Below are 23,559 nucleotides of genomic sequence, written 5' to 3'. Positions count from 1 at the left end.
CGTAACTTATTCAGCCATTCACCAATTGGAAGAATTTATTGTTCCTTGCCACTACAAAAAAAAAGATGTGATAAACATTTTTGTATATGTGGCTACTTTCCCCTTTTTATCATCCCTTTGGTACACAAACAGACCTAGTAGTGAGAGGTAATTACAGTTTAATTGCTCTTTGGCCAGAGTTCCTAATTGCTCTCCAGAATGGCTGGATCAATTCACAACTTCAACAATCAGGCAGCCTTCTTCTTCTTCTTCTAATTTTTTTTTTGTTTGCTTGTTTTTTGTTTATTTTTTCAATTTTTTTAAAATAACTTTTTATTGATAGAATGCATGCCAGGGTAATTTTTTACAGCATTATTCCTTGCACTCACTTCTGTTCCGATTTTTCCCCTCCCTCCACTCCCTCCCCCAGATAGCAAGTAGTCCTTTACATGTTGAATAGGTTACAGTATATCCTAGATACAATATATGTGTGTAGAACTGAACAGAATTGGATTCAGAAGGTATAAATAACCCAGGAAGAAAAACAAAAATGCAAGCAGTTTATATTCATTTCCCAGTGTTCTTTCTTTGGGTGTAGCTGCTTCTGTCCATCCTTGATCAACTGAAACTGAATTAGCTCGATTTAACAAAGAGATCCACTTCCATCAGAATACATCCTCAAACAGTATCGTTGTTGAGGTATATAATGATCTCCTGGTTCTGCTCATTTCACTTAGCATCAGTTCATGTAAGTTTGGCCAGTCCTCTCTGTATTCATTCTGCTGGTCATTCCTTACAGAACAATAATATTCCATAACGTTCATATACCACAATTTACTCAACCATTCTCCAATTGATGGACATCCTTTCATTTTCCAGCTTCTAGCCACTAAAAACAGGGCTGCCACAAACATTTTGGCACATACATGTCCCTTTCCCTTTTTTAGTATCTCTTTGGGGTATAAGCCCAGTAGTAACACTGCTGGATCAAAGGGGATGCACAGTTTGATAACTTTTTGAGCATAGTTCCAAATTGCTCTCCAGAATGGCTGGATGTGTTTACAATTCCACCAACAATGTATCGGTGTCCCTGTTTTCCCACATCCCCTCCAACATTCCACATTATCTTTCCCTGTCACTCTAGCCAATCTGACAGGTGTGTAGTGGTATCTCAGAGTTGTCTTAATTTGCATTTCTCTGATTAATAATGATTTGGAGCATATTTTCATATGACTATAAATAGTTTCAATTTCTTCCTCTGAGAATTGTCTGTTTATATCCTTTGACCTCAGGCAGCCTTCTTAAAGAAGGTATTTATGATCCATGTGTGTGAGGTTTCTGTAAAATTTACCAACCTTTGATCTCTCAGGCTGGTTCCTTTTGAACCATATTTTCTAACTTTTTTGATGGTCTTCCTTTGATGTTACAGAATATTGATTTAATTTGGAAGACCATGTCTTCTAACATTTCTCTGCTGTCTCATCTTGTGTAGCAGATACTGATTTTTTTTTAATAACTTTTTATTGATAGAACGCATGCCAGGGTAATTTTTTACAGCATTATCCCTTGCACTCACTTCTGTTCCGATTTTTCCCCTGCCTCCCCCTACCCCCTCCCCCAGATGGCAAGCAGTCCTTTACATGTTGAATAGGTTACAGTATATCCTAGATACAATATATGTGTGCAGAACTGAACAGTTTTCTTGTTGCACAGAGAGAATTGAATTCAGAAGGTATAGATAACCTGGGAAGAAAAACAAAAATGCAAGCAGTTTATATTCATTTCCCAGTGTTCTTTCTTTGGGTGTAGCTGCTTCTGTCCATCTTTGATCAATTAAAGCTCTCTTTATCGAAGAGATCCACTTCCATCAAAATACATCCTCAAACAGTATCGTTGTTGAGGTATATAATGATCTCCTGGTTCTGCTCGTTTCACTTAGCATCAGTTCATGTAAGTCTCGCCAGTCCTCTCTGTATTCATCCTGCTGGTCATTCCTTACAGAACAATAATATTCCATAACATTCATATACCACAATTTACTCAACCATTCTCCAATTGATGGGCAGCAGATACTGATTTGTGAAGAGGGAGAGAGCAGGGAGTCTATCCAAATGGAAGAATGGAAGAATGTCTACTGTCCAGACTGATGTTCAATTTGGAAGAACTATTTGTGGAGTTTTGTCTTGGACAGATGCTATGGAGGGCTAATGAACTGAGTCCAGACTGAATAAGTGGAGGAAAGCAGTCTTGATTGCCTTTAGAAAATTTGTGATGCTTTTATATTTTTGGAGCATACTTTGGTAATTTTTTTTCCTTTTATTTGTTACATCATTGTCACTTCCTATTGACAGCCCTCTCCATACTCACAAATTGAATGAATAAGTACATTCTACCAAAATAACCTGTGTTGGTCATGTCTGAAAATGTTGGTCACCTCTGTCAGGAAGTGGGCTTCATCATTAACTCTCTGAAATCATTATATTAGTCACTGTTCCCCATTCTGCAGTCTTGTTGTCTTCTTCCTTATTGTGTTTAGTGTGTAAACTTTTGTCCTGGTTCTGCTTCCTTCATTCATCAATATATGAGGCTTCCTAAGTTTCTTCGAATTCTTCTTCTTTGATTTTTTTTTGTAGATCACATCCCTAACATAGGTAATATTTATATATCACAGTTCAATCATTTTCCACTAAACAGACGTCCTTTTTCTCTATAATCCTTTACCATTACAAAAAAGCTGTTATAAATATATGTGTGTGTGTATTTTAAAGTCTCTCTCTCTCTCTCTCTCTCTGTGTATATATATGCTTATTTTTTCAAAGCCTTTAGGATATTTTCTGTTTTAGTTTTTTGGTCAGCTTTATCAATGATTAGTATAAAGTGAAACTTCTTAATGTAATACAATTGCTAATGTAATGCTTTTGATGGTTGTGAGCATTCTTTCATATGGTTGTTGATAGCTTGAATTTTTTTCTTTTGAAGACAAGAGTTTTCATATTCTCTATGGATATTTTTGAGGGACAGCTCTTGTTCTTTCATATTAGTTTGTATCAGTTCCCTGATTCTTATCAGGGATATTTAAAAATATATTTTACATGTCAAATCTTGATTAGATGTTTGCTAACATCTAATCAGGTCAAAGTTGCTCCACTAACTCTCTTCTAATTACATGTATATTGATTTTGTTCAATCTTTCAATTTTATGTAATTGAAATTTTCAATTTTGTTATCTCTGATTAGGTCTACTTCTTGCTTACTTAAGTTTTTTTTTCTTCTATTCAAAGTGATCAAGGTCTCTCCTTCCAGTCTCTCTCTGTCTCTCTGTCTGTCCCTGTCTGTCTGTCTGTCTGTCTCTCTCTCTGTATTGTGACTTTTTATATTTAGATTATGTAGCTCATTATGGCATATGATATAAGATGTTGAATTAAACCTAACTTCTGGCAAAACACTTTTTGTTTTTTCTCTTTTTTTGTTATGAGTCCTTACTCTTTTAGTTTGAATTAGTTGAATTGAATTGAAATATTATTCAATATTTGATTATACTCTTCAAAGGTTTCATGTTACTTTTTCTTTATAATACAGATGATTAAAAGTTAGGGAGTATATATATATTAAATAACTTTTTATTGACAGAACCCATGCCAGGGTAATTTTTTAATACATTATCCCTTGCACCCTCTTCTGTTCCGATTTTTCCCCTCCCTCCCTTCATCCCCTCCCCCAGATGGCAAGCAGTCCTATACATGTTAAATAGGTTACAGTATATGCTAGATACAAGATATGTCTGTGGAATCAAACAGTTCTCTTGTTGCACAGGGAGAATTAGATTCAGAAGGTATAAATAACTTGGGAAGAAAAACAAAAATGCAAGCAGTTTATATTCATTAGGGAGCATATTTTTTAATTAGTGCTGCTAATTTAGGAGAAAGCCCCAAATCCTGGAGCATATTCATACTATATATTTATTGGCCAATTTGAAATTTTCCACAGATTTTCATCTATTTTCTGTTTATATGTAAAAATTTCTGGCACCAAGGCTGACCAGTAATGAAGTTGGTAATTGTAAATAGAATTGCTTTCATCTAATATTTCAAAAAGATGGGTCCGGGACCGCTTGCATGGACCATGTCGACAAAAAAATTGGAAGAACACAAAACTTGGGCAGAAATACACAGTTCTTAATATAGTATGTCATAGTAGCCTTCTACTTGCTACATTTTAATGATTCCATTAATATGAGGAATTCAGTGTCTTGAAGGACAGAACCTGATTTTCTGCCTTCTACTTATTATTCTGTTTCTTTCTCAATCCATCTCTTGTTTGATTGATCAACTGATCACGGCTAATCAAAGATTTCCTCATCCTTAACTCTATCTCATTGTTTCTGTAATATTTCTTTCTTTAATGTTTCAGTCATATTCAGTATACCCCATTTTAAAAAAAATGCTGCTGTACAATGGCAAATATAATTGGCAACAAAAATTCTCTTTCAGATTATACGTTTTCTTGTCTTGGCATATACTCTAGAATTTGGGGCTTCCTACCGAATTGGCAGCACTAATTAAAAAACATGCTCCCTAGCCTTAGTTATTTGTGTTATAAAGAAAAAATAACATTATGCCTAATATAGTTGAAGATTTGCTTTTATGATTTTGCTTTCCTTAACTTTTTAAGTAAATAATAGTTGTTGTTGTTGTAGTAGTTTAGCCTTTGTTCTCGAAGAGGACCAGGATATAAGGGAGGTGATGCCGTGACATGCAAGAGAATTGGACATAAGTGAGGGCTGTGCAACTCACCTGCCTCACTTACTCCTCCAGAACCATCTGGGTCCAGTGGAAAGAAATATAGATCAAGACGATTAGAAAGGCCCAGATGAAATGGGAGACCTTGGCCTTTTCAAGTTCAGGTCTTCAACAGATGTCAGTTTGACTGAGGCTGCACCCATTCAGTAACTAAGGCAAGGTAGCAATTGAGACAAAGAATGGCCTCTTTGATTTAATCAAATGTCTCTGTCTGTCTGTCTCTCTTTCTGTCTCTCCCTTCTTTCCCCTCCCCCCAATAAATAAATCTAGGAAGATCCTCAGGATTTTTGGTCAAAACAGAAATGATTGTTATTTACAACCAATCTGAGTCAATCAGGACATAATAATGACGGGTGCTAATTATTTGAATGAAGAGAAAGAGACACATGAATAAGAATTGAATATTTTCTTTTGACCCTAAGATAGTAGGAAAAACTTTATAGATTTGGAGATTAAGTACCTCCGTGTGAATAACAGCTCACTGATCTCTTTACTTCTGGCCCTCTGGGTACTCTGCCCTGACCTTTCTGGACCTTAGTTTCCTCAATTGCAAAATGTCTTCCTCTAAACTTAGGATGTGGTGACTATCTCCCTAAAAGTTGGTAGTAAGTCAGTCCTGGCCCCCAGTGGCTGAGTGTCTTGCAGGTAGAAATAGACTGGCCAATGAGGCATTGCCTAGGCTTCTTTTTTCCTATAGAGATGTAAAGGTGGCTCATCCTTTTTTCTTTTCTTTTTTTTAAAATTCCAGTGGTATTTTACTTTTCTGATTACTTATGTAGTTTTCAATGTTCATTTTTGTAAGATTTTAATTCCAAATTTTTTTCTCCTTTTCTCTCTTATCTCCCCTCCCTCCAAGACAGCAAGCAGCCTCATATAGGTTATACGTGTACAATAATTTTAAACATGTTTCTATATTAGTCATGTTGTAATAGAAAAATCAGAAGAAAAAGGAAAAACCATGAGGAAAAAAAAGCAAGCAAAAAAAAAAAAAAGATGAAAATAGTATGCTTCGATCTACATTCAGTCTCTATAATCCTTTCTCTGGATGTGATTGACACTTTCCACCCCAAGTCTAGTAGAATTGTCTTGAATCATTGCATTATTGACAAGAGCCAAGTCCATCATAATTGATCATCATAGAATCTTCTTGTTACTCTGAACAATGATCTCTTGGTTCTGCTCATGGAAGTCTGAAATCATCCTGCTGATTGTTTCTTAGAGAGCAATAATATTTCATAATATCCATATACCATAGCTTATTCAGCCATTCCCTAACTGAGGGGCATCCTCTCAGGTTCCAGTTCCTTGAAGGGTGGCTCATCTAGGGCAGAAGTAGTTGAGTTTTTCCTTTTCATTCCAGTTCCTCAAATATAGAAGGCACCTGACCAGGGAAACCAAAATGCCTTTTTTTCTTTAGAGTTTAGTTTAACAGGGGATAAGATACAGACAACAGTAGCTCCAGGTAGCATGTGAACAGTGCTAAGAAATAGTAGAAGGGAAAGAAAGGTCATTGAGCTGGAAGCTCCAAGGAGACTTTGTAGAGGGGGCAGTACCTGCTTCTGCAATATTAATGTTCTCTTCTGGAAATTACTTGATATGTTCTTGTCTTTGTGTATGTCATGTTCCTAGAGATGTTGGGCTGAGTAGGTGCTTAATAGACATTTCTTGAATTGGAGAGTGTGGGTAGTCAGCTGTGTCCACTGGTTTAGCCTGCTTAGGAGGACATACATTATTGTGTTTGGTTAATTAAGAGGTCATTGGTGACCCAGAGTATCTTAAATAGAATAATGAAGATCAAAACTAGATTTCAGAGGAGGTTATTTTGTTTTCAGGTAGGATACTTCAGAAAATTTCTAGGCAAAGGAGAAGAAATTGGTTGATAGAAATTGAAAATGAGAGAGGATGGGATTGAAATAGTAAATTATGAGGGCCAGTACCGGAGTCCTAATAGCTACCAGATAGCTTTGGTAAGAAAGACCATCTCCTCTTGTGAGAGCAAAAGGAAAGAGGAGGAGAATTTTGGATGTCATTTCTCCTGCAGCCTCCTCATTTTAGACCTGAGGAAATGTCGGCCCCCAGAACGTTCACAGTGTAAAGAGCAGAGCCAGGGCTGGGACCTAGACCCTTCTGACTCTTCATTTCACACCCTGGGTTGAGAAGTAGGGGGGAAGACACTTGGGCTGCTTTGCTTTCAGAAGAACTGACCTTTTTCAGTAAGGCTTTCTTTGTGTAAAACACATGACTGGCTGTCATTCTAGACTGTTCTTGCCATCTCAGAACAGAATGTTTGAACCATTTTTGGCCCATCACTCTCTCCTTGCTTTGTTGGGTAGGAAAGGGAAGATATCTACCTAGGAAAGAGCTCTGTATAAGCGGAAACAGCTCGGCATAAGCAGGTGTTGGAAGAGATGACCTTCCTGGTAGTTTTTTGCTCTGCTCTTAAAGAGAGAAAGATTTGATTGCAGGACTCTTGCAAAGGCAGTATGCCTCATTTATGGGTGTAGAGATCTTGTATCTCCTGTAGTCCTTTATAATACAGCTGTTGACTGAATGATTGATTAATTACTCAATCCTAGAAATACTTGTTAATCGATTTTGCAGAATAATTTTGTAATAGGTTGTCTAAATTATCCTTACATACAGTATTAATTTTTAAAAATAATTTTTTAGTGTTTTATCTTTTAAACAATGACATACTTTCTCTGAGTACCTCTCTTCCCTTTCCCTTCAAAGATTCATCCCATATATGAACAAGTATTTTTTAAAAGATGAAAAAGGAAGAAAAGGAAAAAATCAGCCTCATTGATTAATACATCAAAAAAATCTGTGTAATGTGCAATCCTTATGGAATTCCTACCTCTAACACTTGTTAGAGTGGAGATGGAAGTGTTTTCTCATAGATCTGTTTTTATATGCCTATTATTTGTAATTTTGCAGCATTTCACTTTTGGTTTTTAGTTGCTTGTTTTGTTATTGACATTGTGCCTGTTGTTTTATACATAGTATTTCTAATGATAATTCTATACTAGAAATAATTGCTTTTGAGAGGATGTTGATTGACTTTACTGTAGGAATTAGGAAAGTCCCCTTAAAAAGAAAAGAATTATGAATTAAGTCTTCCCTCTGTCTTCCAAAGATATCGAGGACTGTCTTTCAGGATGGAATTAGAATCCAGAATGTATGGATTATACTCTAAAAAAGGCAAATGCCTGTGAGACTGTGTTAAAGATAATTATTGAGGAATAAAGGAAATTGTAATTAACTCAGCATCCAAGTGGGTGAGTTGGGGAGGGAGCTATTTTTTAAAAATAGCTTATTATTTTTATTTTTTTAGTAACAAGTTTTTTTTTTCAATTTGTCCCTCCAACTGCTTCCCTAACCCCAACTGATCAAATTAACCTCCCCCCCAACAAACCTAAAAAGTACATTGTTACATAGTCTAGTAAAACAAATGTCCATATAACTATTGTTTGAAATACATTGTATGTCTCTTTAGGCATTTTAAATAATATTAATACAGAATAAATTACTCTAAATGTTACTTTTGCTTTGTATCATTTTATAAAGATCTTCGTAGTTTTTTTCTGAAGTGAAGATACCTGTAGAGAACTAAGCATGAGATTCAATTGAGCCATATTACTCCTTTTTTTTTTTAATTTAAATTTTATTTTATTTAATAATAACTTTGTATTGACAGAATCCATGCCAGGGTAATTTTTTACAACATTATCCCTTGCACTCGCTTGTTTTGTTTTTTCCCCTCCCCCCCCCCCAAGATGGCAAGCAGTCCTATATATGTTAAATATGTTGCAGTATATCCTAGATACAATACATATTTGCAGAACCGAACAGTTCTCTGTTGCACAGGAAGAATTGGATTCAGAAGGTAAAAATAACTCGGGAAGAAAATCAAAAATGCAAATAGTTCACATTCGTTTCCCAGTGTTCCTTCTCTGGGTGTAGCTGTCTCTGTCCATCGTTTATCCATTGAAACTCAGTTAGGTCTCTTTTTCATAGAAATCCACTTCTATCAGAATACATCCTCATACAATATCGTTGTCAAAGTGTATAATGATCTCCTGGTTCTGCTCATCTCACTTAGCATCAGTCCATGTAGGTCTCTCCAAGCCTCTCTGTATTCATCCTGCTGGTCATTCCTTACAGAGCAATAATATTCCATAACATTCATATACCACAATTTACCCAGCCATTCTCCAATTGATGGGCATCCATTCATTTTCCAGTTTCTAGCCACTACAAACAGGGCTGCTACAAACATTTAGCCATATTACTTCTAAAGCATTTCTGAATGAAATATGAAGAATGGGTAGCCCTCAACCGGAAGGAATATACAAGCCTTGTTATATAACTAATCTAACAGTAGTGCAGAGAGAACTATTTTGATTCTTGCAGTATAGTGCCCATTGTACTCTGAGAGGAAGTGGAATGGTACTTAGGCATTTTGAAAGAGTAGATGGACCTGGCCAAAGATATAGGAGGGTACACAACTTTAAAAGTATTAAATGATGGATTCTTAAGATGTTTCTAAAATTGAACTAATGGAGAAGGTTATGGTGGAAGCTTTTGCCAAAAACAAGTGATGGCTAAGTTGTAAGAAGCTCCCAACTCATTTGCTTTTTCTTCTCACTAGCAGTTTATTTATATAGTCAAATACTTTTATACTTTTGACTTTTTTAGTCAAGCATTTGACTATGTAAACAAAATTCAACCAAGAATACTACATATTAAAAGTTATACAAGATGAGAAAAATCTGATTGTATAAAGAAAACTTTGTTAGCTAATCTGTCAAATTGAGATTTTCAACAGGAAAACACAGGTTTGTCTTATTGTTTTGAGGTATTCTGGAAGGTCACAAAATCAAAAGAAAGAATCTCTGTTGATCTCGAGGTTTTCCAAATTTGCCTATGTTTGGGATATGTTTGGGATGCATAGATTCTTCAGTGAAAGATGTGCACAGTGTGACATTGCAAATGGAATTGAAGTAAATGAAAAGCTTACATCCACACTATCATAGGCATATCTCTCTCTCTCTCTCCTCTCTCTCTCTCTCTCTCTCTCTCTCTCTCTCTCTCTTTCTCTCTCTTTCTCTCTCTCACACACACACACAGTCACACAGTATATGTACTTGGTGCTTTTATTAACTACTTAGGACTTACCTACTAATTCATAGTTACATTGAACTCTAGGAGCTCCTACCCTAGGAGGTGTTCAACTAGGAGATTGATGAAATTATAGCTATTTTTTTGTTTATGTTTATAATCAGACATATGGGATGACTGACACAACATGAGCTGGTCATAGTTCCAGAATGGACAGTAGGTAGCCAGTTCATGATACCCTGGTAACCCAGAAATGTTAATTTAAAAAGAGAGACACAGGCATACATATACATAACCCTTCAGCGCATTGAAGAGATCTTTGAAAGAGTTATGAAAAGATATGGAAAAGAATTATGTAGGATACAAAAGAAGGATGTTTCTATTATATTAGTGGAGTAAATACTTAACATTAATAAAATGAAGAGTTTATTAGTATCACTAGTAGTGGCAGGTAGTGCATGGGGCAATTTTATAGCAGAATGGTTAGAGAAAGTGGAGAGCTTGAGATTTTCCTGTCTCAGAGAATTGAGTAAAGTAAGTTGTATTCTGAATTGCCATCTCCTTAATCTCCGCTTTTCAAAAATGAATAAAGATAGCCTGAAATTAGCTAATAGTTTCTGGCATGAAAGTATACATGTTCCCAAGTGAATGGAAACTTTATTGAAATAAAGTTATTTAGTTTTTTAGTTATGTCTGAATCTTCATGACCCCCTTTGAGGTTTTCTTGGCAAAGATCCTAGAGTGGTTTACCAGTTCCTTTTCCAATTCATTTTATAGATGAGAAAATTGAGGCAAACAGAGTTAAGTGACTTGCTTAGGGACATATAGCTAGTAAATGTCTGAAGCAGCATTTGAACTTGGGTTCTCCTGATGCCTAGAACTCAATACACTACACCACTGAGTGCCCAAAATTAATAATAATCTGTCATATTTTCATATTTTGTTTTTGTTGAATGTGAATTTAACGTAGAAACTTCTTGTATTCCTTTATATAGCAATTTGACCAAATTCATTAGAGATAACCATTGAAATTCTTTTGTCTGATGAATAGTTGAATTTCTAACTTGTGCAGTCATTACTTATTTTGATTTTCCTTTTCTTCTAAAGTGAAGAATTTGAATTACATTATCTTTTCTATTATTTTAGCATGTTTATTATTCCCTGTAGGCATTCCCAGAATGACTGACATCCAATTTACAACAGCTGCATTGATTAAAAATGGTCTGTGATCTCATGAAACCCTTTACCTAGATAAACTTTAAGGTTGTTTTGTCTTTCTGTCAAATTCAAAAGAAACTACCACATATTGACTTAATTTTAAAATGCAGTATTATCATGTTTATTGTTTTTATTTATTAAATATTTCCCAATTAAATTTTAATTTGGTTCCCATAATTTTTAGAAATGTTCTGTGTCACATCTACAGGCTGCTGTGACCAAAGGCAACCAAACTGTGCTAGGTTTGCATCACCATCTAGTGGCCAATGTGGAGCACTGTATAGCCTAACTTTGTTTTTCTACAATTTTTGTTTGCCTTAGGCCATCAAAAGGCATCATTTTCTTGTTAGACAAATGACAACGCCTATTATCAAGGAAAGACCTGTCCTAAATCAGTGTTTTGTTTAATTACTAGACTAGTAATCCTATTTCTTTCTATTATTTGTTATTTTAACTACATTATGAATGACAGATTCTTGTCCTCTAGGCTAAGAAATCAAATATTTTTTCAGAGAAGCAGGATGACTTAAAGGGATAGAATCAGAAAGTTGGGAGTCAGAAAGACTTCATTCACATCTTGCTCCTGATCTGACATATTTTAGCTGTGGGACTATGGGCACTTAAAGTTCCTTGAACCTTACTTACTTGTAAAAATAGGGATAATCTATCACAGGATCTCTATGAAGTTCAAGTGAGATGTTCTAGACAAGATTTACATTTCATTTATTGTTATTTTTTCACTAAACTTGTGACTAATGAAGATTAGCAACTGTTCTGTAATTTATGATTTTAGAAAACAAGGTATATCAGAGGTAAGGTTTAAACCTAGATTTTTTTCAGACTCAGTTATCTTGGGTAATGTTTGTCAAATGCTATTTCTTCCTTCCCTTCTTATTCTATGCTGATTTATTAACTAGAAATTGTCCTGTTTTAAGAGTAATGTCTCACAGTGAGGAGCAGCTGTAGTTTTATAGTAAGATAAAGGGGAAAGCATTTATATATGTCAGGCACTGTGCTAAGTGCTTCAAGAAAGTATTCATATACCCACCCATTAAATAATTATGGAGCAGGTCGCATGTGAGACCTAAGCAAAAACAGGAAGCAGAAACAAAACACGCACTGCCATTTATTTTAAGAAAGGTGTTAGTTACTTGGTTGTCAAAGACCAGGGTATCTTTGCATTTCTTATCTTGGAACTTTTTAAGTTAACTATTGTCATTTGATTTGTTATCTCAGCTGAGTGACTAGGAGGGTTGATTGCCATACTGGAAAAGGACTTTTCTCCCTGGTGTTTGCTGAGTAAGAAGAAAGGGGCTGAAGATAGTTGATAAATGCAGAGACGGCTGTCCTTTACAGGATCTCTCTGCGGCCAGTGTTGGAGTAGCTGGTCTTTGCTGCATTTCTGTCTGTTAAATTTCTGCCCTCTGAGAGACAAGTCATTTCATTTCTAAGACCTGACCTCCCAGACTGGTGGTGAGGCTCCCATGAGATGATGTATGTAAATGGTTTTGCATGTCTTAACATAGACTAGAAATGTCAGCTGTTACAGTTGTGACCACTGTCACATTCAGGGACTGATCCTTGTCCCTGTGATCTCTGTGGTGTGTTTGCTACCTGGTTCTAGACTACCATAGAGCGACTGCTGTTGGGGTTGAGCAGCATTGTGTAATCTGTTGGGGTTGATCACTGGGCTATTTTCCAGAACCTTGGAGGTGCTTCTGTCTTACCATTTTATGTTAATGGTGTCTCAGTCAGTTAAGATGAAACAGTTCCAGAAACCAGAGGAGCTGTCAGGAGGATATTCCAGGTCTGGGAGCCACCTTGAAATTTAGATACTCTTCTGATTAGCAACAGGAAAAAAGCCAATAATATCCTCTGAAAAGAATTGCATAGTATCCTCATGATTACCATGCTTTTCAATGAATAGTCTACCTTCTTGCTCAGTTTTGGCCAATGGCACGCATTTGTGGAGTAGATTTTGGGTGACTGGCCCATGTGGGGAGATGAAATCCATATTCTTAAGGATCATGTGTCAGGCATAGAGAGCACCAAGCAATCTTCCCATTTACTACAAGAAGTAAGGAAGGCTTTGCCTAGCACCCCTTTGTCATCATTCAGCACACGGTTCTTCCTGCTGTTCCACTCACTCACCTACCTGGTGGTTAGATTCAAGGCATGGTTTCTCCCTGTGCTGCCCTTCTCTTTCTCTCCCTCTCCCCACAGTGGTCCCAGCTCTAGTTCTCTCCGGGATAATTTTGGTTGTGAGGTTTAAAAATGTGTCAAGAATATCGAATAATGTTATAACCTGTATGAACTCAAATCTCCCGGAAACCTACCTCATTAGTTATCATATTAAATTTTCCAGATTAAAAAACAAAAACCAAATCTTCTTCCAAATCAGAGTCTGTGTGTCTGCCAGGTCCATTGGCTCTGAGCAGTTACTGCCACATTTGATAACAGCTCCCTTTTGCCTGTGCAGGTACTGGGGCCTGGGAACATTTCTGTTCATTGAATAAGACAGCTAGCCAGCTGGGGAAAGGTCCGCTTCATATTATTCAGAAAAATCCAGGTCAGCCCCTCTGTCCATTCAACTCATGGGGTAACAACTCATCAAGCAGAATGACTATAGTTTTAATTAATCTAGAACCTTGGCATGATTTCAGTTTGTGGTGCAGCTAACGCTCAATTTATTTATGACATTAGACATAGCATTAAAAATAACAATGGGGAAGAGAACGTGTTGGATTATGGGAATTGACTCAGAGGCCATCTAGTCCTAGACACAGCTGAGTGAGAATCCATTCGGTCCCCAAAGGGACATCTAGCAACTGTCAAAGATCTTCAGCAACTCAGCATTCCCTGCCCCCAGTTGTGGCCCATTTTATTTTAGGACAGTTCTAATTGGTAGGAAGATAGGACAGATCAAATGAATGTCATGAAGAATATTGTTCTGCTTGATGCTTCAGCAAATAGCTTTGTGGACAGTGATGAATAAAACTAAATTGTTTTTGTTGTTGTTTTTAAATAAAAAAAAAACTTCTTACAACTAAAAATTGTTTAGTGCTATGTCTAATAGGATGAGAATTCAGGAATAACCTTTCACTGTTTTCCTCAAAGAGTTTTGTTATCTCATTAGATAAAGCAAGTAGAAAGATAAATCCCTTCTGATCAGAAGGCAGCTGTGGAGTGCAGTGGATGGAGGTTTGGGCTTGCAATGGGGAAGAAGTGAGTTCAGGTCCTTTCTCAAACACTTACCAGACATGTAATTGTCCTCAGTTTCCTCATCTGTCAAAGGAAAAGTTTGGACTTGAAGCCTGGGCGCTTTTAGCTCTTTATGATTCAATGAACTTCCTGCCTGAGGCTGGCTTTTAGGTTCTTAGTCCTTTAGAAGATAGGGGGCATGTGCGCCCACATGCGTAGTGTGTGTGTGTGTGTGTGTGTGTGTGTGTGTGTGTGTGTGTGTGGTGAAGGCTGTTTCTGGAGCCATGAGAGGCTCTTTGGTGTTTGGATTGTCTGATTCTTGTCACCTCCTGTCTTTTCTTTAGGGTTCTTTCCTGCTTTATAGTGGATAAAATGTTGATTTAAAATCAGGAAGACTTGTCAAAGCTTACCTCAGATTCTAGTTATATAACCCAACAAAGCTGCTTGGACTTTGCCAATTTCTTTAGTTTCCTCATCTGCCAAGAGGTGATAAATCATAGTCCCTTGCTCTGTACACCTTGGAGAGCTGTATGATTGTTTCTATTGTCACCACTCCACCACCATTTAGAAAGTACCTCCTTAGGTTTATTCTTGGCATTTTTTTTTTTTTTGGCCAAATGCAAGAAGATGCATAGGATTAACTCTGTTATTTCTCTAATGGGGGAGCCACAGTGGGACAAGAGCATGTCTTCACTTCCAATTGTGGTGTTTCATTATGAACCATAGACTTATTCAAGATTTTAATTTTTTTTTTTTTGAAAACATAAGAAAAAGGGCTTTAACTTTGTTGGTCTCCTTTATGCCATGTCTGCCTATGTAAAACCAGCAAAAGTCTTCTCACTATTGAAATCCATAGTGACCTTTTAGGGACTGGGAGCAGAAAGAAGAGAAGGGAATTGTTTTTTAGTCTTAATTTTAGTATGTGCTTGGAATCACTCGTCTGTTTTTTCTGTTAGAATATGACACCCAAAGATATCATGGGAATCATCAGAGAAGAATGGGGCCCACAGTTGTGTTACATGGTATCCTTGCACATTTCATCCTAAACTTTTATCAAGATTCTGTTTGCATCAGGAATATCCATCTCTGGTATATATAAAATAAATGCCAGTGAACTAGCAGTGGAGGGCATCAGGAAAGGCTTGGTGGAGAAGATGCTTGAAGTGACTTTTGATGGAAATGAGTCTATGGCACTGCCCAACTTTCTAGTAATTCCTCGGGTATTAAAACAGGAGCAAAGTTTTATTGAGAAAGCAATGAAGAGACAGAGCCTAACTCTTGGAAAACTGAAAACCTTCCAGTTAACGCTTCTCCCTCCAAAGCTCTTTCTAAATTCCCTCTCCTACAGTCACAAATAAGCAGCAAATTATTTTCTAGCACTGTTCTCTTATGGCTCCCAGCAGCAATTCCCTGGTTGGGATCTCTCACATTCCCATTGTGGGGCATTGACCAAGGCAGCACCTTTTGTGGAGGGTTGGGTCGGGTCAGTGGGAAAAGATTTCAGAACAGGTTCTTGTATCAGTGCCTTTCTTGTCCCTTTCAGGAGGTGTGATTGCTTACATCAGCTCCTCGAGTTCAGCCTCCAGCCCTGCGTCCTGTCACAGTGAGGGTTCCGAGAGCGGCTTCCAGTCCTCTCCTTCAGTCCCGTCTTCTCCAAACAGTTCCTCGTCAGATTGCAATGGCAACAGTAATGTTGAAGGCACCTTGAAGAGCGACCGGACAGATGGCCCCCTGAAAACCAACAAATCTGGTGTTGCTGGGATGACGAAGGGTCCTGCAGGGGCAACAAGTAAGTGATTGTCACAGTTGGTTTTGCTTTAATTGCTGCCACCTGAGAGTTCTCTGCACCCCATTCATCATTCCACAGACTGTCATATTCTTTGATAAAGTTTTGGTCCTTTTCCTTAACCCAGCTTAGGGTTTCTCCTGGTTGAGGTCACATGCTGCATGGTCTTACAGGTCTGCCAGCCTGCCCATGTCTGAATTGGCCCATCTAGCTCTTTGCTATCAATTACCTTCTTTTCATCTAAGCAACCTTTCCTGAGGCCTCTCTGTCCATAGTGTTTCAAAAAATAATATGGTTGGACTCAGTATGAAGAACCATGTTTTCAAGAAATCAGAGCTCTAGGATAGATTTTGAGCAGTTTCACAAAATGGTACTGTGTAATTTTTACCCCCATGAGGTAATTGGGGTAAATAACTTGCTCAGGGTCACACAGCTAGGAAGTGTTTGTGTCTGAGGTCAGAGATTTGAACTCAGGTTCTCCTGACTTCAGGGCTGGTGCTCTATCCACCACGCCACCTGGCTGCTCCACAAAATGGCACTGTAAAAGAAAGTTTTCTGAGATACCTTTCGATTTGACTATTTGTTATAGAAATTACTATTTAATTTTAAAAGCAAAGATTTCTTTTGTCCTCTCCAGCAGGATCAACTCTCCAGCAGTTGATGATTTCAAGTTGTATGGGATCAAAATAGTTAATTATAAAGAAATTCTGAACTCTGTGAAGTGTTTGCACTAGCTTTTCACCTACTGTCTGTTTGTGCCCTAGAATTCAGTGGGATGGTTCTACTGTGTAAAGTCTGTGGGGATGTGGCGTCAGGATTCCACTATGGAGTTCATGCTTGTGAAGGCTGTAAGGTAACGCATGCTACAGTTCTCCTTATGCTGGTGGGTCTGCATTCAGATCTGTGGGCTTTGGGGGGTCATGCTCGACTCCCTGCCCAGGGGAGAAAGAAATAAATGGTGATTGCTCCCTTTTATTTGTGAGTTGTAAGCTAAAACATTTTGGATTGTTTTTAACAATCTAATTCTAAATTTTCTGAAACTATTCCTCTTCCCTCGTGACTATTCCTAACAAATAAAACCCCAAGCCTTATGGCAATGGCTGAGTGAAATGCATAACTGTGGAGAAATTAAGTGGAGCTTGAGATAGTTGTTCAAAATCCTTCAGGCTTGATTGGCTCTGGAGAAAGGCATAGTCAATTTCCATGTATACACAGATGCAGGTCTGCAGTCTTGGGGCCAGATTCTACTTGGATGAGAGAGTGGGGGGAAATGTCTTTCTTCTCTTAAATACTGCATCCTTCAGAAAAGCCCCAATAAATCACAGAGCCCACCCCCGTGGCTTGGCTCCATTCATATTCAGAGCCATAAACAAAAATTGTCACATTTGGCAGAGTGGGCTCCCCGGGAAAGACAGGAGAGCTTACTACTTTGGGTGGTTCCTGAACAACTGCAAGGCTGATTACCTAACAAGTCTGGTCAGAACTTTTTTTTTTTTAAAACTAATCCAGCATCTTTCTGGATTCTAGACTACTGTTTCTAAAGATTCTGTTTGTCAGTGGAATTAAAGACAGAGCCAAGTCTCACTGCTCTCACATTGTAGAAGAAGAAACTGAAGCAAGAAATGCATGTTTTGATGGAGAATCTGTGAAAATCACCTTTAGATTCAGGCTCTTCTGGGAACAGAGCACTCTGCTTTGCCAAGCAACCATTTGCCTGCCTTTGCAGATGACCTCTCGGGAAGCACACAGATCCCTCCTCTTCAAGGCAGCCTGAATTGTGGGGAAGTTTCTCCTGACATCAAGCCTAAGTCTGTTTCTTTGCCAGTTCCTCCTCTCACTGTGCTAGTTCTGTGTCCTGAGGTGACTCCATAGGATACCATCACATACCTGAAGACAGTTAATGAACCCAAACCTTCGTGATTCCAGACAAAACATGCCCATTTTCCTAAACTATCCTCCTATGTCACAAATTCTAGACTCTTCTCCATGCTGATTGCCCCCTCTAGCCACTCTTCAACTTATGTTTCCTTCTCAGACCAGGGTGCCCAGAAGTGACCACAGTGGCCCAGACAGACTCTAAGCAGGGCAATCCTGGAAACTCTGTCCTCCTGACTTTGTCTGGTATGGTGATAAAGGCTAGGTAACAAATACATGACCCTTCCTCGCTTTCCTCCGGTCCCTATAGCAACAATACCCTTCTGAGTCCAGTTTAAGATCTCATGAGTTTTTAAAAAGTTGCCCCATCTCACTGCTGACCCCTGGAACTGGTATCCACCAGCCCCTCCAGGTCTTGTCCCAAATAAATTCTTTACGCTTCTCTGTGAAGCTATTTTTTTGTGCTGCATGTCAGACTTTCCTCTTATCTGTTGAAATATGTCTTATATTCAGCTAGACCTACATCTCTGCCCTTATTTGAAAACTAGGATAACTTTTCCCCTCCTCTAACATTGGGGCAGCTAGGTCAGTGGATAGAGCATTAGACTGGAGTCAGGAAGGCTTTGTTTATTGTCTGTGCAATTCCAGGTAAGTCACTTCACCCTGTTTGTAAAATGAGTTGGAAATGAAAATGGCAAACTATTCCATTATCTTTTCCAAGACAACACTAAATGGAGTTATGAAGAGTCAGATGCAACTGAAAGACAAAAAACCTCCAACAAAACTTGTGGCTCCTTTGTTTCCATGCTCTTTCCTATATCAATGATAGTGGATATCCTTATTTGCCTGAGGAGAAAGAGCTAAGTTGAGCCCAGGTTCTTGTATTCATCCAGGGTAGCAAGACACTTTTCTTACTCATTTTGGTTATCAACTAACTCTCTGTTAGTCAATTTTGTTCTGTCATTTTCATGATAAAAACCATTTTCTTTTGAAGAAAACCCAGAAACAATAATAATGGAGCAGTTCTGATTCTCTGCCAGTTATCAGCTTTCTGCTCCTGTTCCTTCTTTCATCCTGCCTTTTCAATCAGTCTAGCTGAATTTCCTCTTAACATCTTCTGTCAGCCTCAGCTCATTCTCAGCTTTGGTCTTCCTGACAATATTTTTTACAAAACTGTGTCATGCTCTTAGATTTACCTCCTGCTGTCTAATCTTACTTTCATCTTCTCTCATGACTGGCCATCCACATCGGTCTCTTAAGACAAATCCCATTGTTCCTCCTAGTTGAAATTGTTTCCCTTTGGGTCTTTGGAATTTCTTTGTTGGATGTCTTCCCTCCCTTTTGGGAGCATCTTAGTCCATGGAATCCTGAACCCTTGGAAATCTTTCTCAAAGTCTTGGATGTATGTCGAACTATTTCTGTGTTTCTCCTCTATCACAAACTCTAAAATAAAGTGTTAACTTTCCTCCAAGTTTCCCATCATTTCGACACCAGTGATGAAATCCTCCCTGGTAATAAGACGCAGATCCAGAAAAGAATTTCCCCTAGTTGATTTTCCCATCTTTTGAAAGATGAAATTATTTCTTAGAAAAGTTAATAAGTGATTAGTTGTTCTGCTTTTAGAAGGGAAAGAGAGCTTCAGATGTTGTCTGGATATTTGAAGTTCATCATTACTATGCTAGCGAGCCTTTGTGCTGGCTTGGGATCTGTTTCTCAGATTCCTTCTGTCTGGGTAATCTGTTTGCTTCTCTCTCTTTCCCTTTCAACTAAAAACTCTTGGTATTGCTTCTTCCCTCTGATTCCTGGGTTTCCCTCACATGAATAGGCCATCTTAATATGCCAGTTAGGGTCACCCCTCTGGCACATGGGAAGCACTCAGTAAATGCTGACTATTCTAGTTTTTTTTTTTTTTTAATGAGGTATTCTTATCCAATTCTGTAATTTCATTCACAGATCTCATCTCACCCAAATCATCAGTGACATTATAATTGACATGATAATCTGTGAAATCAATTGTTGCATCTTGTGGTAGAGCCTTTACTTCCTCTTACTGGTGAAGTAAATCCTGTTAGCAAATTTAAATTCCTGTTGGGAATGTCCTTTGTGCCCATGGATAGTCGTCATAAATTTGAGGATGTCCTTGAACTTTAAGTCGTACTTATAATGGGAGAGACAGCCTTTTTTTTTTTTTTTAATTTTTATTTAATAATTACTTTATATTGACACTCGTTTCTGTTCCAATTTTTTTCCCCTCCCTCCCTCCACCCCCTCCCCTAGATGGCAAGCAGTCCTTTATATGTTGGATATGTTACAGTATATCCTAGCTACAATATATGTTTGCAGAGCTGAACAGTTCTCTTGTTGCATAGGGAGAATTGGATTCAGAAGGTATAAATAACCCGGGAAGAAAAACAAAAATGCAGATAGTTCACATTCGTTTCCCTGTGTTCTTTCTTTGGGTGTAGCTGCTTTTGTCTGTCATTTATCAATTGAAACTCAGGTCTTTTTGTCAAAGAAATCCACTTCCATCAAAATATGTCCTCATACAATATCGTTGTCGAAGTGTATAATGATCTCCTGGTTCTGCTCATTTCACTTAGCATCAGTTCATGTAAGTCGGGAGAGGCAGCCTTATAGAAAGAAGGTTGGAAGTCTTGCATTCCATCCCTGCCTTCCCTCAGTTATATGAAATTAATGGGATGCCCATATCTTAGCTCTAGGCAGCTCTTGGACTCTTAAGTTTCAGAAGAGCTGCTCCTAATCTACACTGGCAGGGATGGTTCATTTTCTGTGAGCTCCTGGCATTAAGGACATTACAGACCTGGACCGAAAAAGATTTTTAAAGGCATAGATATTAATTTTTGACTATTTCTCTTTAGTCCAATTCCTGATGTAAAATGAGTCAACAGATACATTTCTGGTTTTTGTGAAGTACTGTGCTTGGCACTGTGGGTTCTTCAAAGAAAGAAGTCTAAGATCTTTGTTCTCAAATAAGCTATAATGTGCACTTTTAAAAAATAATTATTTCTAATATACATTGTTTTGTGAATTATGTTGGGAGAAAAAAATCAAAGCAAAAGGATAAAACCATGGGAGAGAGAAAAACAAAAACAAACCGAAAAAAATGAACGTAGCATGTGCTGATTTACATTCAGTCTCCTTAGTTCTTTTTTCTGGATGCAGATGGCATTTTCTGTCCAAAGGCTATTGGGATTGCTTTGAATCACTGAACCACTGAGAAGAACCAAGTCTTCTATAGTTGATCATCGTGCATTCTCGCTGTTACTGTGTACAATGTATTCTTGGATCTGCTTGTTTTGATCAGCATCAGTTCGTGTAAATTTTTCCATGCCTTTCTATAATCAGCTTGTTCACCATTTTTTATAGAACAGTAATATTGCATTACCTTCATGTACCACAGCTTGTTCAGCCATTCCCCAATGGATGGGCATCTGCTCATTTTCCAGTTCTTTGCTACCACAAAAAGCTGCTACAAACTGTAATGTGCACTTTCACTAGCCTGACAGTGTGAGGCTGATATGGGGTTTAAACAGAGGTCCAAGGTTCAGGTGCTCCTTGTGCTGTCATGTGACCTTGGTCTGGCCATTGAACCAGCTTCAGTTTGCTCAGCTGTCCAATGAAATCTTGCACTCTCTGGTCCCTTCCAGCCACCTGCCCTCTGGGGTTTCTTTGCTTAGAATGAATGGGGATTTGGAGCAGGGAGTGGGGGGCACGTTTACCTACCCAGGGTATGTAGATGAGGGAATTTGGAACACACAGGTGGGGTAGCTCATCAGATAGCTAGCACTCCAGGAGGTTCAGGAAGACCATCATTGTATGTCTCTTGGCATCTCTGTGTAGTTGATCTTGAAATACCTGCCATCACCCCATCTCCCTGATTGGGGATGTTCGAGTGAGGATGGGAGTGGATGTAGAAAGAGGGAGATCTGGTGCTTGTGAGGGACATCCTTGTGTGGTTAGGCTTTTAGCATTCGGGTGTCCCTCTACAGTTTCCTTCCATCCCCAACTGAAATGTTCTCAGGGCTGTAGACGCCTCTGTGAGAGGGTTGTTGATGAGGGCCAGCATGGATCAATACTGAAGTTCTTGTGAAGAACATATTTTGGTTTTTAAAAGTAATTGTTTGTATCTCCTTCTTCTTAGGGGTTCTTCAGGAGAAGCATTCAGCAGAATATCCAGTATAAAAAGTGCCTGAAGAATGAGAACTGTTCTATCATGAGGATGAACAGGAACAGGTGTCAGCAGTGCCGCTTTAAGAAGTGTCTGTCTGTTGGAATGTCACGAGACGGTAAGTTCTCCTAGTGTGGGGCCAGCTGTAGAAATCCGTGGTTCTGTGCACCTTCTGCAGGCTGCCCAGCCTTGCCCCTTGGAGCTTTTTCTGAGGCTCCCAGTTCTTGAAAGTAGAAATGCCTATGTCTTACTTCTCTTACTGTCCCATGCTAAGTTTGTCCAAATATAATTTTCTTTGGCTTCTCCCCAAATAACTTGTTTTCTAATCAGGTTTTGGGTCTTTGTTGCAGATGCTTCTTTAAGAAGCCCTTGATTTCTTGTAGACCTCAGGACTCTTAATCTCTCTAGAGTTCATTCTCATGTGAATGGACTTGAATTGCTAGAATCTAGGTGCTTGGAAAGTAGACACAGAGTGGAAAGAAATATAAAAGAGCTCCTATAGTTTGCAGGCATTGATCCAGATGATTTTTGTAATGTCCCACACAAGCTGAGTGATCCACGTTAGTCATGATCTGCAGTGAGCTCTTCTTTTCCTCTTCAGTTCTTAGGGTAGTCCAACAGAGGGTGGGGCGTGGGCTTTCTACCAAGCTATGACTAGTAGGGTTACTAAGGGAGAACCTATGCATCTCTTATCCCAGAGACAACCCTCAGGTTATCTTTGTACACTGGCAATGCAAAAAGTGACATTGCATCAAGCAGTCTCTTCAGAACAGAGTTTGACATTTGAATGCTGTGGGATTGTGAGTTCCAAGAACTCTGGTGTTCTATGTGTGTGTGATTAGTTGAAGATCTGGGCTGGGGTGTTTAATACCATTCCCAGAACATTACAAGGGTGACAATTGATAAAGAAGAGAATGTATTTATGTAGCGGGTGAGGGCCGATAAAACAAAAGGGCCGATAAAACAAAATTTTTCTTTGAATATGCCAATATCAGTGACTGCAATTAGTTTAATTTAGAGATTTCTCACTGAATAAATATATTGAATACTGATGATCCATGTATAAGCACTAGAATAGAAGTTTTTCTATTTTTCTATTTTCTTTTTTCCTTTAGGATCTCTGGGTTCTTAGAAAACAGGGTAGATATCGAGACTATGGATACTAGAAGAATGGAGTGTGAATAGTCTTATTTTTTCCATTAATTTTTGTGAAAATCTATTAGAATCTATTCAGATAACCATTTTTATTGATCTTTTTTGTTGTTTTGATTTTTTTCTTTGAGATGCTATTTATGTGATTGGTGTTAGGTGTTAAGGGTAAGGCCATTAATGTGATTTGATGAGGGGAAGGTTTCTGGGAAGGGCATGAGAGCAGAGCAGAGTGACTTTCT

The 23,559-nt window shown here is 38.2% G+C and overlaps 1 protein-coding gene across 2 annotated transcripts in view; it reads left to right on the top strand.

Moving 5' to 3' along the window:
• Positions 1–23,559, top strand: part of NR1D2 (nuclear receptor subfamily 1 group D member 2) — a 46,289-nt gene that overhangs the window by 3,111 nt on the left and 19,619 nt on the right. For both annotated transcript variants that reach the window (XR_007954400.1, XM_052001820.1), the window contains exons 2-4: positions 15,862–16,107; positions 16,869–16,957; positions 22,142–22,286. Coding sequence is in view for 1 of the 2 variants with exons in the window: in XM_052001820.1 (XP_051857780.1) it covers positions 15,862–16,107; positions 16,869–16,957; positions 22,142–22,286 (480 nt within the window). In the remaining variant the exon portion in view is untranslated. The remainder of the gene's footprint in view (positions 1–15,861; positions 16,108–16,868; positions 16,958–22,141; positions 22,287–23,559) is intronic.

This window comes from Antechinus flavipes, chromosome 5 (genome assembly GCF_016432865.1).
Source record: "Antechinus flavipes isolate AdamAnt ecotype Samford, QLD, Australia chromosome 5, AdamAnt_v2, whole genome shotgun sequence".
Taxonomy (NCBI): domain Eukaryota; kingdom Metazoa; phylum Chordata; class Mammalia; order Dasyuromorphia; family Dasyuridae; genus Antechinus; species Antechinus flavipes.
This window is presented reverse-complemented; position numbering and strand designations above follow the sequence as displayed.